The sequence below is a fragment of the Sarcophilus harrisii genome, chromosome 4 (genome assembly GCF_902635505.1).
Source record: "Sarcophilus harrisii chromosome 4, mSarHar1.11, whole genome shotgun sequence".
NCBI lineage: Eukaryota > Metazoa > Chordata > Mammalia > Dasyuromorphia > Dasyuridae > Sarcophilus > Sarcophilus harrisii.
In genome coordinates, this window is record NC_045429.1 from 302,013,272 (window position 1) to 302,027,256 (window position 13,985).

General features: G+C 36.1%; 1 protein-coding gene across 3 annotated transcripts in view; it reads right to left on the bottom strand.

The window, feature by feature from the left end:
* The window catches only part of DNAH17 (dynein axonemal heavy chain 17), a 254,986-nt gene that overhangs the window by 70,811 nt on the left and 170,190 nt on the right, over positions 1–13,985 (bottom strand). For all 3 annotated transcript variants that reach the window (XM_031965574.1, XM_031965573.1, XM_031965572.1), the window contains 5 exons: positions 12,516–12,680; positions 12,138–12,329; positions 9,595–9,861; positions 5,977–6,138; positions 4,276–4,509 (listed from right to left, as the gene is read on the bottom strand). In XM_031965574.1, coding sequence (XP_031821434.1) covers positions 4,276–4,509; positions 5,977–6,138; positions 9,595–9,861; positions 12,138–12,329; positions 12,516–12,680 — 1,020 coding nt within the window. The remainder of the gene's footprint in view (positions 1–4,275; positions 4,510–5,976; positions 6,139–9,594; positions 9,862–12,137; positions 12,330–12,515; positions 12,681–13,985) is intronic.

A 13,985-nucleotide genomic window follows, 5' to 3' on the forward strand; every position in this document is an offset into this window, starting at 1 on the left:
CTTCACCTTTTCCCCACACAATAGCATAACTGAAAAGAGTAGTAATATACACACATATAAGTGGACCGTTCTACAGAATTCTACAAAGCAATTTTCACATAATGTGAATTTATCCCTATCAACCCACTTCAGTTAGTCATACACACACACACACACACACACACACACACACATACACATACACGCGCGCGCGTGCGCGTGTATGTAAATGACACACATATATATTATACTTACCTATATGTACACATACATATACACACACATATATATGTATGAGACATATATAAAATATCTTTACTCAAGTCATACAATGTACTAAAATGCATACATATAAAAGACTTTACCAAAATAAACAGAATTATGAAATGAAAGGTAAAATTAATGATAAATTATGCATAGTACTATTTGGTAAAGTTAACATAGATGTGCAGAATGTTGCTGTTTCCCCCCTCTTCCTCTCCCCCCCTCCCACTGAACCTAGCCTTTATTACTAGCAATTAGCCATGCAACTTTTATTATGTCTCTGTTGAAGGATTTTTGGACAGTGGCTTTCTTTTTTCCCCTTGTATAGCTGATGATTGCAACCAATATTATCCTCGAAAAAAGTCTTTGAACTTTTAAAAATCTTGAAACATTTGGATCTATTTCTTCAATATTCACTCAAATGATGAAATATCTCTGCCAACTGTTTCATTGTAAACCTTTTTATTTCCACGTCAGGTTGTGAAGCTTCTCTTTCTTCATCTGCAATCTTTGCAGTTAGCAGCTCAATCAGATCCTTATTCAACAGTTCTCCAAGAAAAGACTTCCAGAAATTCCTCAATGTCTAGTCCTTGTCTCATCCAAAGTTGCACCCAAATACCGAGGCAAATGTTGTGCATAAATAATACCCCTTGAAATCACAATCACTTTCTGATAGATAGGCTGTAATAATAAGTTAGTCTTAGTGGGTAGATAGACCACTTTTATATTTTCCTTAAAATCATCTAGATGGAGAGCTTCTGTAGCATTAGCTGAAAACCTTGAAAGGAATGCCATTATCATTAAAAAAAAAAAAAAAAAAACCCACTTCACTTCTGAATGAAACAGTACATAAACCATTGTTTAAAGATAAGAAAGGTTCTCCATGCCTTATGTTTGAGTAGAAATAACACATCATTAGCAAAATAATGCAAAGGTAGTGTTGCCTACTGATTCCTTTCAGTGCTCTGGGATTTATTTTCTGAGTGATGCAAAAGAGGTTTGAATTTGCAAATCTCAAATGCATTAGGTCCAAGTGGATGGTGAAATCTTATTTTTTATTTATTTTTTTATTAAAGCTTTTTATTTATAAAACATATGCATGAGTTAATTTTTCAACATTGTAATTGAAAAACTTTCTGTTCTAAATTATCCCCTCCTCCCCCCATCCTCTCCCCTAGAAGACAGGTAGTTCAATACATGTTTAATATGTTAAAATATATGTTAAATCCAATATATGTATACATATTTATATAGTTATCTTGCTGCACGAGAAAAATTAGATCAAGAAGAAAAAAACTGAGAAAGAAAACAAAATGCAAGCAAACAACAACAGAAAGAGGAGAATGCTATGTTGTGGTCCACACTCAGCTCCCGCAGGCCTCTCTCTGGGTGTAGATGGACAGTTAGAACTGGTTTGAATCATCTCATTGTTGAAGAGAGAGCCACATCCATCAGTACTGATCATTGTAGTCTTGTTGCCATGTATAATGATCTCCTGGTTCTGTTCATTTCACTTAGCATCAGACGTATATCTCTCTAGGCCTCTCTGAAATCATCCTGTTGGTCATTTCTTACAGAACAATAATATTCCATAACATTCATATACCATAATTCATTCAGCCATTCTCCAATTGATGGGCATCCACTTAGTTTCCAGTTTCTGGTCACTACAAAGAGGGCTGCCACAAACAGATCCCTTTCCCTTCTTTAAGATTTCTTTGGGATATAAGCCCAGTAGAAACACTGCTGGATCAAAGGATATGCAGTTTGATAACTTTTTGAGGATGGAACTCTTATTTTTTAAAGCTTTATTCCCTGGCATAGTTTTTTCCTCCACTGAGATAAGGTTCAAGATGGCATTCTTGGATAAAACAAGTAAGTTTCATCTACATTAAAGATTTGCTCCAGCAAATAAGACCTTTTTTTTGGCACAAATTTTGGGCATTTCTTTGCTGGTTCAAGATCTGTATTAGCAGCCTCTCCTGATACTTGTTCATTATGAAATCCTGCACAATTTTAAAATCGTGCAAACCTGACACTGCTTACTATGAATACCTGTGTTGCTTCAGAGTAGTTTACCATCTTCAATGGTTTCCCCATTTATAGAATTGTTCTTTCACTCTGTTTGGATAGATAAGGCGACTTTATGCAAGCACTGCTTTTTGGGAGATTCTTTATCTGGGCAGCATCCTTCATTATAGTGTTCACAGGTGATAGCACAATGATGTGGTTCAGCTCTTGAGGAAGATTTGGCAATAACCCTAAGGCCATTTGGCCTTGGGAATGCTGTAGTTCCACAAACACTGCTAGCTGTCAGATAGCAATCTGATGGTCAGTGATAACGAAGTTTCAAAGACAATAATGAGGTGCATACCAGACTACTCCTCAACTCTATCTCTAAGCCATAAAATTAGTTTATTAGTGACAGGAAGCACCTGGTCTAACTTTTTCCTATAAATTTATCTTCTTGCTCCTAGTTCTTTGCTAACTTTGTTTGAAACTTAGTCTGCTTTAATTGGCATTGCAATTATAATAAACTTTGCTCCTTGACTTGAAGATAGGTCTGATCCTTCAAATTCTTTTGAGACAACTCGTGATGCCAGTCTGGAACCCCAACATTTTGGTGTCTCCCTTGAATCCTAAGAAGATTAAGTTCAGGTCTTGTGATGAAGAGAACCACCTGTACCCAGAGAGAGGACTGTGGGAACTAAGTGTGGATCACAACATAACATTCTCACTTTTTTTGTTGCTGTTTGCCTATATTTTGTTTTCTTTCTCATTTTTTTCCTTTTTGATCTGATTTTTTATGTGTAGCACGATATTTGAAGAAATATGTATAGAATAATTGCACATATTTAACATATATTGGATTAATTGTTGTGCTGCCCTCCACTCCATGAAGAGGTTACACTTCATAAAGGGTATAATCATATTAGCACTTTTGTTTAATACATTAATAGCTGGTTGTCTCTATAATTTCAGCTGGACCATGGTGGGGAGGTATGAACCGACTGATCAAGGGTATTCAATTTCCCTTCTCCTCCCACACTAATGTAATTATAGATTTGTTTATGGAAACAGGAGAACATTTTGATAGCAATTCAAGACCACGTCAGAGATCTAGATCTGGAAGGTACCTCGGATATCATCCATCCAATCCCTTAATTTTACATGTGAGGACACTGAAGCTAAGGAAGATAGGAGATTTGTTCCATGTCACACAGGTCATTGCCACCAGCGACTGCAAAGGGATTACATTTAAGGTCCTGGGCTTCATAATCAGTGTAGTCTAGACAAGCAAACTGGAAAAAATATAGTCCTTCACTGAACTTGTAAAAACTGATTATCTACTGAATACCTAGCAAGATAGAACTTGATGGCTCAAAATATACATCAGAAATGCCCTATCTTTCATAGACTAACATATATTATTGATATAGATCTCAAAATGTGGCTGGAGAACTCAATTAACAAATTGTATCGAACCCAAACTATCAGAGTACAACTGTACAGAAGACCAAATTACCATCTGCAATTGCCAGGAGAAAACATTAATTCATAAAACTTAAGAAGAAAAAATATTTTAATAAATGTTTCCATCCCAAGCTATATACAGACAAAAAGCCTTCAAAATAGCAATACCTACAAGAGATGATCAAAGGTGAGGAGGAATAGGATCCCCATTGGCATTTGCTCCTGGAGGTGTTTCAAGGATGTTTTTAGGGAACTTACAGGGTTATAGCGAAATAGTATTTAGCTTATGCTAAATACTATCAATACTACCAAAAATCAAGTATTTTATCCACCTTTCCATAGGATACTGAATATAACAATAGGATAACAGTTTCTAGGAGTGTTTCTATCTGAATTCCCATCAAAACAAATGAGAACAAAATAAGAAGAAACTGAGGAAAAGGACCTATTGAGGAGAAGGCCACAGAACTCCCATGATAACCTGGGCCAAATTATTTGGAAATTTAAGAACATATTTTGACTAGAAGGTATCAGGATCCCAAATTCTTGATGTCCTACCTGAGAAGCAGTACTCTGCAGTTTCATCAAACCATTTTCCAACCTGTCAATTTTGGCAATGAGTTCCTTTCTTTTCTTAGCCAGTAAGCTCTGGTACAGTTTGATCAGCTCCAGAAAGGTCTTGGGGGTTGTGTAATTATACCGTCTTTCAGTAGCCAGGTAGACTTTGGACATTTCATTAACAGTTGTGTGCACATAGCTCATGAAAAGGCTGATGGAGGTTTTTACATCTTTCTACAAAAACAAGACATAGAATTACCCATAATTAACCAGAATTATCATTTACCATGCCTGATTTTCCCTTTCATGCTCCCTCTGTTCTTCTGCCTTCGTAGGGGAAGGGAATCTGTTCTTCTCTGCCATGATCCACACACAGCACCACCTTATTGTCCTTTCATTTGGAGGATTTAGGAAAGATCAATGCATAAAAGCTGTAAAACTTGCCTCAAAACATCATTTTCAACCAACCTCTTTTGCCTCTACTCTAGCACATGACCCTTTGATCTCTGTGTACTAGGGCAAAGACTAAGTGGAACAGTTCTCCATGAAGTGACTGACTCAATACATGGAAAAGATTTAATTCTCAGCAAGCCCTTCCACTTGTAACATTCTCTGGGGTGTGTGAGTTTGCAGCTGTTATTCAATATAGACTAATTCCTTTTCAGAGAGAGCCACAATTGACTTCATTCATTTACCCTTAAAAATGGCATAACTGGAAGGATTTTGAGATGATATTGTCCAATTTGACTGATAAGGACACTGTGACTCAGATGGGGGAAATGATTTACCCAAGATAACGCAAGTAACAGAGTTCATATTTGAATACAAGTCCTCAAACACTAGTTTCAGAATTGTTTCTCCTATATCACACAGCCTGAGAAACCTATTCATCTAAATTTCATCTACTTTAACAGCATTACAGGTTGCCATCATTATTTCAAAAAGTATCATATAATTCCCCAGAAATTCTCAAAATAAAATGTTTATGTATGTACACACACACACACACACACACACACACACACACACACACATTGTGCCACACAGCATTTTTAAGAGGACTGTATCATATCAAATCAATAATATAGTTATTCCCGTCCTTTATTTCCAGTTGGGATACAAATCTAGTTATCCAGCATCATTTTGGCAAGCCAATCCAATTCAATTTAATATTTGAATACAACTGAATCCAATTCAATTACTACACAGAATATATCTGCAAGGTACTGTTATATTAGGGATTCAAAAACAAAATAAGATTTTCCTTGACAGGAAGCAAAGTATTGTATTTAATACCTTAGATTTTTTTAATTGATTGAAAAACTTTAGTTTAGATTAATTCTAACTCATTGACAACATATTTATTCAAAATTAATTAACACGTGGCCTTCTTGGGCAAAATATTTTGTGTGCAGGATATGTCATGGTTTAATGATGACTTCTAGACAGACAACTAATACAAATATTGTGAATGTGATTCTCTTCAGTGAAAATTAAACAAAAGTAGAACAAAAACTAGGGTGGTCTTGTACTGTTTTATCCTCATAGCAAATATTTTGCTGCTAAAAGACAAATGACTTGTGAAAATTAGAGTAGGACATGCAGATTATATGGAAGAGGACTTGTCTTTGGATCTAACCTTTAACTAGCTAGCTTTGGAAGAGATAGTGACAGGCAAAACCAGTTGATTGATTTGTTTACCTCAATTCCCTCTGTTTCCTCTAAGAATCTAGCACTGACAGATACTAAGGCATCTTCAGGCCATTCATGGAACCAGTTGATAGCTGTACAGTTGACCACAGCTGGGAATTTTCTGGCTCGAATCCGAAGCGTGGAGCCCACAGGAGAGAAACACAATATAACCTAAATGGATAACAGAGATAAAATGGACTTGACTGAGTAAACAACAAATCATGTCAGCTTTTTAAAACCTCATTTTGAAAGAAAAGAAACAGATAAAAACTGCTGTGAGTGAAAATGAAAATGGACACTAATAATCTTCATTCTGCATTAGACACATCTGTGACATCAAACTAGTTTCATTGGTGTTTTATGTGTGTGATAAAAGGAAGTTATAAACCTATCCAACTGTTTTGGTGTCAGCAACCTTAACCTTTGACTGGGGAGGGCATGGGGAGTAGAGAGGTAGTTGTCTACCAATAGATCAAAGAAAATGAGGAAGGCTCTTGAAAAAGTAGGAAAATGGGATCAGAGTCCCTATCTGGCATACAAGAACACTTTTTGGAGGATGTGGATTGAGTAACAATGTACTTGGCTCTGGGAAATTTAGTATCCTAGCCTTGGGATTTTCTCAATCTGCTTTGAGAAGATTATGAGATGACCCATTCATTCAGTAAAGATGTAGTAAGCATCTATAATATGCCAGGCACTATTTCAGTCCAGTGATGCAGAGTCAAAATGAAAAAAAGAATCTGCTTACATTTTGTTTATCATAGAAGTATGATATTCTACTTATCAAATACCTATTACGTACAATACACTATGGTTGTGCTTGTCCTCCCCCTACGCTATCTTAATTTCCAAATATAGTTTAAAATTCTGGTTTAATTTATGTCATCAATATTAAAGAATTAAGAATGTTGAATGAGGGACAGCTAGATTGTGCAGTGGATAAGAGCACCAGCCCTGAAATCAGGAGGACCTGAGTTAAAATCTGACCTCAGGCATTTAATACCTTCTAGCTGTGTGACTCTGGGCAAGTCACTTACCCCCAACTGCCTCAGCAAAAAAAATTAAATTAAATTAAATTTAAATTTAAATTAAAAAAAATGTTGAATATCCACATCTTTCTGAGATCTACCTGTCATATTGCATATGCAAAAGTGTTTTTTTTTTTTCTGGTGCTTGAATTTCTTTAGCAGGAAATGCCAGTTAAAAGCTTAAATTACATTGGTTAATTATGTCTAGACATAAATATAGTAATATTCTATTCTATTAATATTATATTATTGTTCACATAGATATAGCACCTCCTCTAATATTGTACTCATAGGATCTTTCAGAGATGTCTATCCCAAGCTGAAGATCCTCTGTGAGTCTGGCTTTTCTCAATAGATTTTCTTTAATTGTCACACAATTACATCAAGGTGAAAGCACTTAATAAAGTAGCACAGTAAGCTGTAAACAATTCTCAATAAAAACTGAAGCACCCTCTCTTACAACCAAGTAGCATTAGTGTGAAAGAGGTATTCATTAGAACAGAGGAATGTAGTATGGCCAAGGCAACTCACAACTCCAGGATGGGGGGCTCAGATTTTTTTTCCTCTTCTTATGATACCGTTACACTGTCCCTGTTGATAACTAGCTCTACTGGACAGAGTTTGGCTGTATAATATAGTTCTCTGTTCCTACTGCCTATGTATAGGTCCATGGCTTCCCTTTACTTAAAAAAAAAAAAAAGAAATCTCACTTAATTCCTCTAGCTGCACTAGCTACTGCCTCATCTTTCTTCATTTTGTGGCTAAGTTTAAGAAGGCCAGCTAAAATAGGTACTTCCACTTCCTTTCCTTTCACTCTCTTCTTAACTCTCTACAATCTGACTTCTAACCTTATCATTCATCCCAAATTGCTCTTTCCCAAGTTACTTTTATTATTGTTTTGTTTTCAGTCATGTCCAACTCTTCGTGACCATATACCATAGCATGCCAGGCCCTTCTATACTCCATTATCTCTTGAGGTCTTTCCAAGTTCACATTCATTGCTTTGATGACACAACTGATTCACTCATCTTCTGCTGTCCCCCTTTTCTTTTCACCTTCAATCTTTCCCAACATTGGGAATGAATTCTGTCTTCTCCTTAAGTGATCAAAATATTTAAGCTTCAGCTTCAGCATTTGATCTTTTCAGTGAGTAGCCTTATTTAAGTTTTGACTGATTTGATCTTTTTCTCCAAGGCACTCTAAAGTCTTCACCAAAGTTACTAATGCTATCTTGATCACCAACTCTAGTAAAGTGATCTTCATTCTTCTTTACCTCTCTGTAGTCTTTGACATTGTCAATCACCCTCTTTTTCTTTGGTTTTTGTGATACTCCTTCCCATGCTCCTACCTTTCTGACAGCCATTTAATCTCCTGTGCTGGATCTTTATTCAGGTTGCATTTGGTAGCTAACCATGTCCTTCAGAGTCTTGTCCTCCACCACCTTCTCATCATCATTTACACTATATTACTTGGTGATCTCATCAGCTCCCATGGATTCAATTATCATGTATATGCTGATGATTTTCAGATTTACTTTTTCAACTCAATCTCTCTCCTGACTTGCATCTCTAGCTGTCTATTGAACATCTCAAACTGGATGTCTTTTAGATATCACTATGTCCAAAACTGAATTTATCTTTCCTCTCAAAACCTCCCTTTCCCATAATTTCCTTCTTATTATTGAGAGTACAATTCTCTCTCTATCCAATAGTTCCCCAAGATCACAACCTGGGTATCACCCTGACCTCTCACTCATTCTTGACAACCCCTTCCATACTCCTGCATATCAAACCCATTGCTAATGCCTATTTTACCCTTTGGAATATTTCTTGACTATGTCCTCTCCTCTAACACTGCTACAGCTCAGATGCAAATCCTTGTCACTTCTTACTTTGAACTATTGCAAAGCCTGCTGGTTGATTTAGCTGCCACAAGTCCCTCCCTGTTTAAGTACATCTTCCACTCAGTTGTCTTACTTTTGTCTTCCTAAAGTGAAGGTCTGATCATGTAACCCTGAGTCTCAGAGACTCATTAAATTCTAGCAGATCCCTTTCCTATCACCTCAAGAATCTAATATAAAATTCTGTTGAATGCTCAAATCCTTTCATAACTTTCTGTCTTCTTTTTAAAAATTCTCCTCTCCAGTCTGCTTAAATGTTACTTACCCCTATGCACTCTGCAATCTGGAGCAGCTAGATGACACAGCAAATAGAATGCTGAGCTTGGAGTCAGGAAGGCTCATTTTTGTGAGTTTAAATCTTGTCTCAGACAATTCATAGCTGAGTAACCCCTATAACAATTCACCTTACCCTGTTTGCTGTAGTTTCCTCACCCTATAAAATGAGTTGGAGAAGAAATGATAAACCACTCTAGGATCTTTGCAAAGAAAACCCCAAATAGGGTCATGAACAACAAAACAATAACTACTCTGAAATCCAGTTGTGACATTTATGTGGAAATCAACTACCTTCCCCAACTCTATACAACTTACATTAATTAAAAATAAGACACAAACTTACTGAACAGATGTGCAAAAAATCTAGAAAATAATATGTCATCAATTCCAACAATGGACATGCAGAATTCAAGGGATTCCTACCTTGAGTTGTCTTCGCACTTTATCAATGAAAAACTTCCAACAATTTTCACGTGTATCTGGAAGGCCAACACCTTTGACTTGTGGTCTCATAGAAGAGATGATATTCTCCACTTCATCATCCTGAAAGAGGGCAGGAATCTCTCCTGATGCCAGCAAGTCATTGATCAACACCAGGAATGGTTCTTCTGCTACTTGTGAGTCAGTCATTAGGAATACAGTGGGCACATTTTTCACTGCAGCTTTTAGGTACTGAGCAGCCAGATCCATCTAAAACAAATATCAGAGACACAACAGACAAATTGACAATGGCTTCTCATTGAGAAATTTCTACTCTAAAGTTTCATTATAGCTGATACAACTTTTCCTTCTCTAGGGAGTTCTTGAAAGTGAAAGTAGAGCATACAGATCTTTATTCTGGAAAACCAGATGGAAATGATCTCTTTTCCATATAAAGAGGAATGGCAGAAAGTGTTAGGTTGGCTTGGGGGATAAGATTTACTCTAAACTAGCTTTGTGCAAAACTGAATATGGTTCTGGGAGAATTAGTAGCTAGCTAATATGTAAAATTTAGCCTAAATGGCTGTCTTGAACTAATCCCAATAAAAAGGGAGGGAGGCACTTTAGGCAAGTGAATAGAATGATGAAATGCAAGGAAAGACAACAGAGTTAACCTTAGTTTAAAACACTATCTCTTGGAGTCTCAACCATTGTTAATCTATAAAATGAGGATAGTAGCTGTCACCAGCATCTCAAATCACCATGTTCTAAATTGAATTTATGACTACAACTACTAACTGGTATTTATATTGCTTTAAAATTTTCCAAATGTTTTACAAATGTTATTTCATTTGAGCTTTACAATATTGCAGTGAATGAATAAGTGAAAATTTAGTGTTTGTTATGTATAAAATATTGGGCATACAAATGGATAAATTAAAATGATATTCAAGGAGTTCACACTTTAGTTGGGGAGACTATTGTGTTGGAGAAGCCTAGGAGACAAATGAGTAGGTCAGATGACAAGACTCAAACGTTTAGAAGTTGTAATAGCAGAAAGATGATAAAAATTGGTAGTCCTCTATTTTATCAAAATTTTTTAATTGGTGACTTCTTACTCATCCATGAACAGTTATATTTATTTTTTAGAGTAGTTAGTCCAGCCATTATTGGAGATAGAGAATGGGCCTGAGGGATCAAATAGAGAAGAAATTCAATGTCCATTCAGAAATGGGGAAATAAAGAGGAAACTGTTCCGAAAGGAGGCAGAAGAGCCCCCACTAATAGATTTTCCTATTTAGCTCCCCCATGGGGTCTGCATAACCTGGGTCTAGGGAAGAGGAGTAGGGTCAGGCAATTTTGCTCTCCCCTGATTCCAGCTGTCCCAATGGGAGTAAGGTACTATGGGTATTGTCCCCATTTTATAAATCCAGAAACTGAATGCTCAGAGAGTTTGTAAGATCATAGGATAGTATCTCTAGTGTTGGAAGGAAGAGATTTGTTCATGGTCATATAGCTTCCAATTGACAGAAATAGGTTTTGAACCTGACTCACCAGCTTCTCCTCTGAAACATGTCCTTCCTCCAACTTCTATATTTCTAAGCTACTGCCATCCTCTAATGATTCAGATGAAATCTGGGTCATTATTTACTTCTTTCTCTTATCACCACACATCTCATCAGTTGCTAGGTTTAATTGTTTCTATTCCTGTATTATCTCTTCCATCTTTTGACCCCTCCCCTCCACTACTACTATTTTCTTATCTCTAATACTATCCTAACACATTTTCCTATTTTTATTATTTGATCCTTTCTCCTGGCCATCTCTACAAATTCAGCTCAACTAACATGTATTAAGTATTTTTCCACATATAAGCACAGTGTAAAAGACTGGATACAAAGTAAAAAAACATGGTACAATTCCTGCCTTCAGAGATTTTACATTCTACTGGGGAGTATGCAAGTTATCTATAAAATAACTCCAAGAGGAAGAAAACTACTAAGTTGCCAGCAATCTTTCTAACATGGCACTCCTTTACTCAAAAAACTTCAGGGATAACCCCTATCTCCAAGGCTTATTGAATAAAATCTACATTCGTATGATATATTTAAGATCCTCCATAATCTGACTTCAATCTCCCTGTTCAGTCCTATTTTCTACTATACCTCACTTCAAGTATTTTATGTGTTATAAGACTCTCCCATTCTGATTCTGTGAATGGCGGAAGAAATCGTTTCTGGGGAAGAGCAACTAAGTTGCAAGTTTCTACACGTTTCCGAAGATGGATTTGTACCTGTACCAATTTGTGCTGAGAGCTCCAATTACCTCATTTCCTTCCCCCATTATTCCTTTCTCCTTGGCAGTACAATCCAGGATTTCGTATACTAAATTGGCAGTTAGGTGAATGGCAAGTTCTTAGTCAGCATTAAAGCTCTTTGTATATATGAGTTGTTTCTATTCCTTATTTTTCTCATCTGTTTTGTCAATGTTAGATTTTCTTTAAAATTCAACCTCAAGAAGTAGTTTGATGAAAAGTTGTTTCTTACCTTCAGATCTGGAATTGCATATCCCTTCTTCAGGGTAATCTGAAATACATCCAAGGCACTAATATATGCAGCCAAGCGGGAGAGGCTTTGCTTCCCACTACCTCCTACTCCCACCAGCAAGGCATTTCCTCGGGGAGCCTCTAAGATGCGATTAATTTTACAAATATGGGACACCGCATCTTCAAATAACACCTTAAGAAACCAAAAATATTTTATGCCTTAATATTTTTATATTTTTTATTCATAACATGATAATTTATCTCATGACATCTCATATGTAAAGCTAAAAACCAAGAATTATATTTGCAAGTTGTGAAGCAAAAAAGTAGTATTTCCAAATAATAGTTTATGTTTCCCACTGACTCTAGTACTACTCACCAAATTCATGACTGCATTGACTTCATTGTAGTTATCTAAAGCATCCACTAGTAGTTTATTCAGATTTGCCAAGTTAGTAACAGGAAAATATTTAGGATCTCCAATCCCTTGGGCAAAATGGCAGTAGATATTTGGTTTGGCAAATAGAATGTTGTCACCAATTTCCTATACACATGGAGAAAGAATATCATAGGCTATTTATAGTAACTTAGGTGCTCAACAACAATCTCACATAGTGGGATATATATATATATATATATATATATATATATATATATCTTTATAAAGAATACTCAGCCACAGGGCAGAATTTCTTGGGGCTCAGGGCTCAGGTCACAATAGCTCATTTTACCCTGCCCATATCAGTGGAACTTTCAATAAAATAGAAAATTTGGCAAGGAAAGCCAGTAGCACAACTACAGGACATGTTCCAGTAGAATAGAAACATTCTTCTCTTGAAGGGAGGTCATTCCATCTTGGATTATTCTAAATTATTAAGAAGTTTTCTGACAGCAAACCTAAAATGGACTTTTTATTCACTGCTCAAAGTTCTGCGCTCAGTCAACAAACATTTATTAAGCACCTACTATGTACTAAGTGGGCCGTTAAGTGACTCAATGGATAGAATGCCAGGCTTGGCAAAAAAAAAAAAAAAAAGAAAGACTACTCTTTGTGAATTTGAAACTGGTTTCAGTAATCCTAGGCAAGTCACAACTCTGTTTGCCTCAATTTCCTCATTTGTAAAATGAATTGGAGAAGGAAATGGCAAACCATTCCAGTATCTTTGCTAAAAACCCCAAATGGATCATGAATAATCAGACATGACTGAAAAATGACTGAACAATAAAAATGCACCAGATACTATGCTAATTGCATACAAATCTAATCCTGCTTTTATGTGATAGTCCTTCAAATACTTGAAGACAATTATCATGTCTCCCCTGAGATTTCTTTTCTCTACACTAAACATTCTTAATTCCTTCAACTAGTCACATCCCAGAACTGAGCAGAGAGTTCTACATAGATCTGCAAAGGGATCATTTCTTCCCTAGTCCTGTACACAATGTCATGTAATCTCACTCCTATGAACTTTCTCTTAATGAAACCCAAGTTTCCTTTTTGTTGTTGTTGTTCTTGTTTGTTTGTTGTTGTTTTGTTTTTTTTTTTTAGCAATTATTTTACATGACTGGCTCATATTGAACTTGCTTTACATTAACTCTAAGATATTTTTTATCTATGAATTTGTGTGTGTGCATGTGTGTGTGTGCACTCTCAAATAAAATACATTACATTTATCCCATTTACATTTCCTCTTATTAGATTTAGCCTACAAATCTAGTCTATCAAGATCCTTCTGGATCTGGACTCAGTCATCTATTGTTTCAGCTATCCTCCCAGATTTCTCCATTTTCAAATTTGATGGGCATGTCATCTATATTATTATTCAGATCCCTGATAAAAATATTAAAA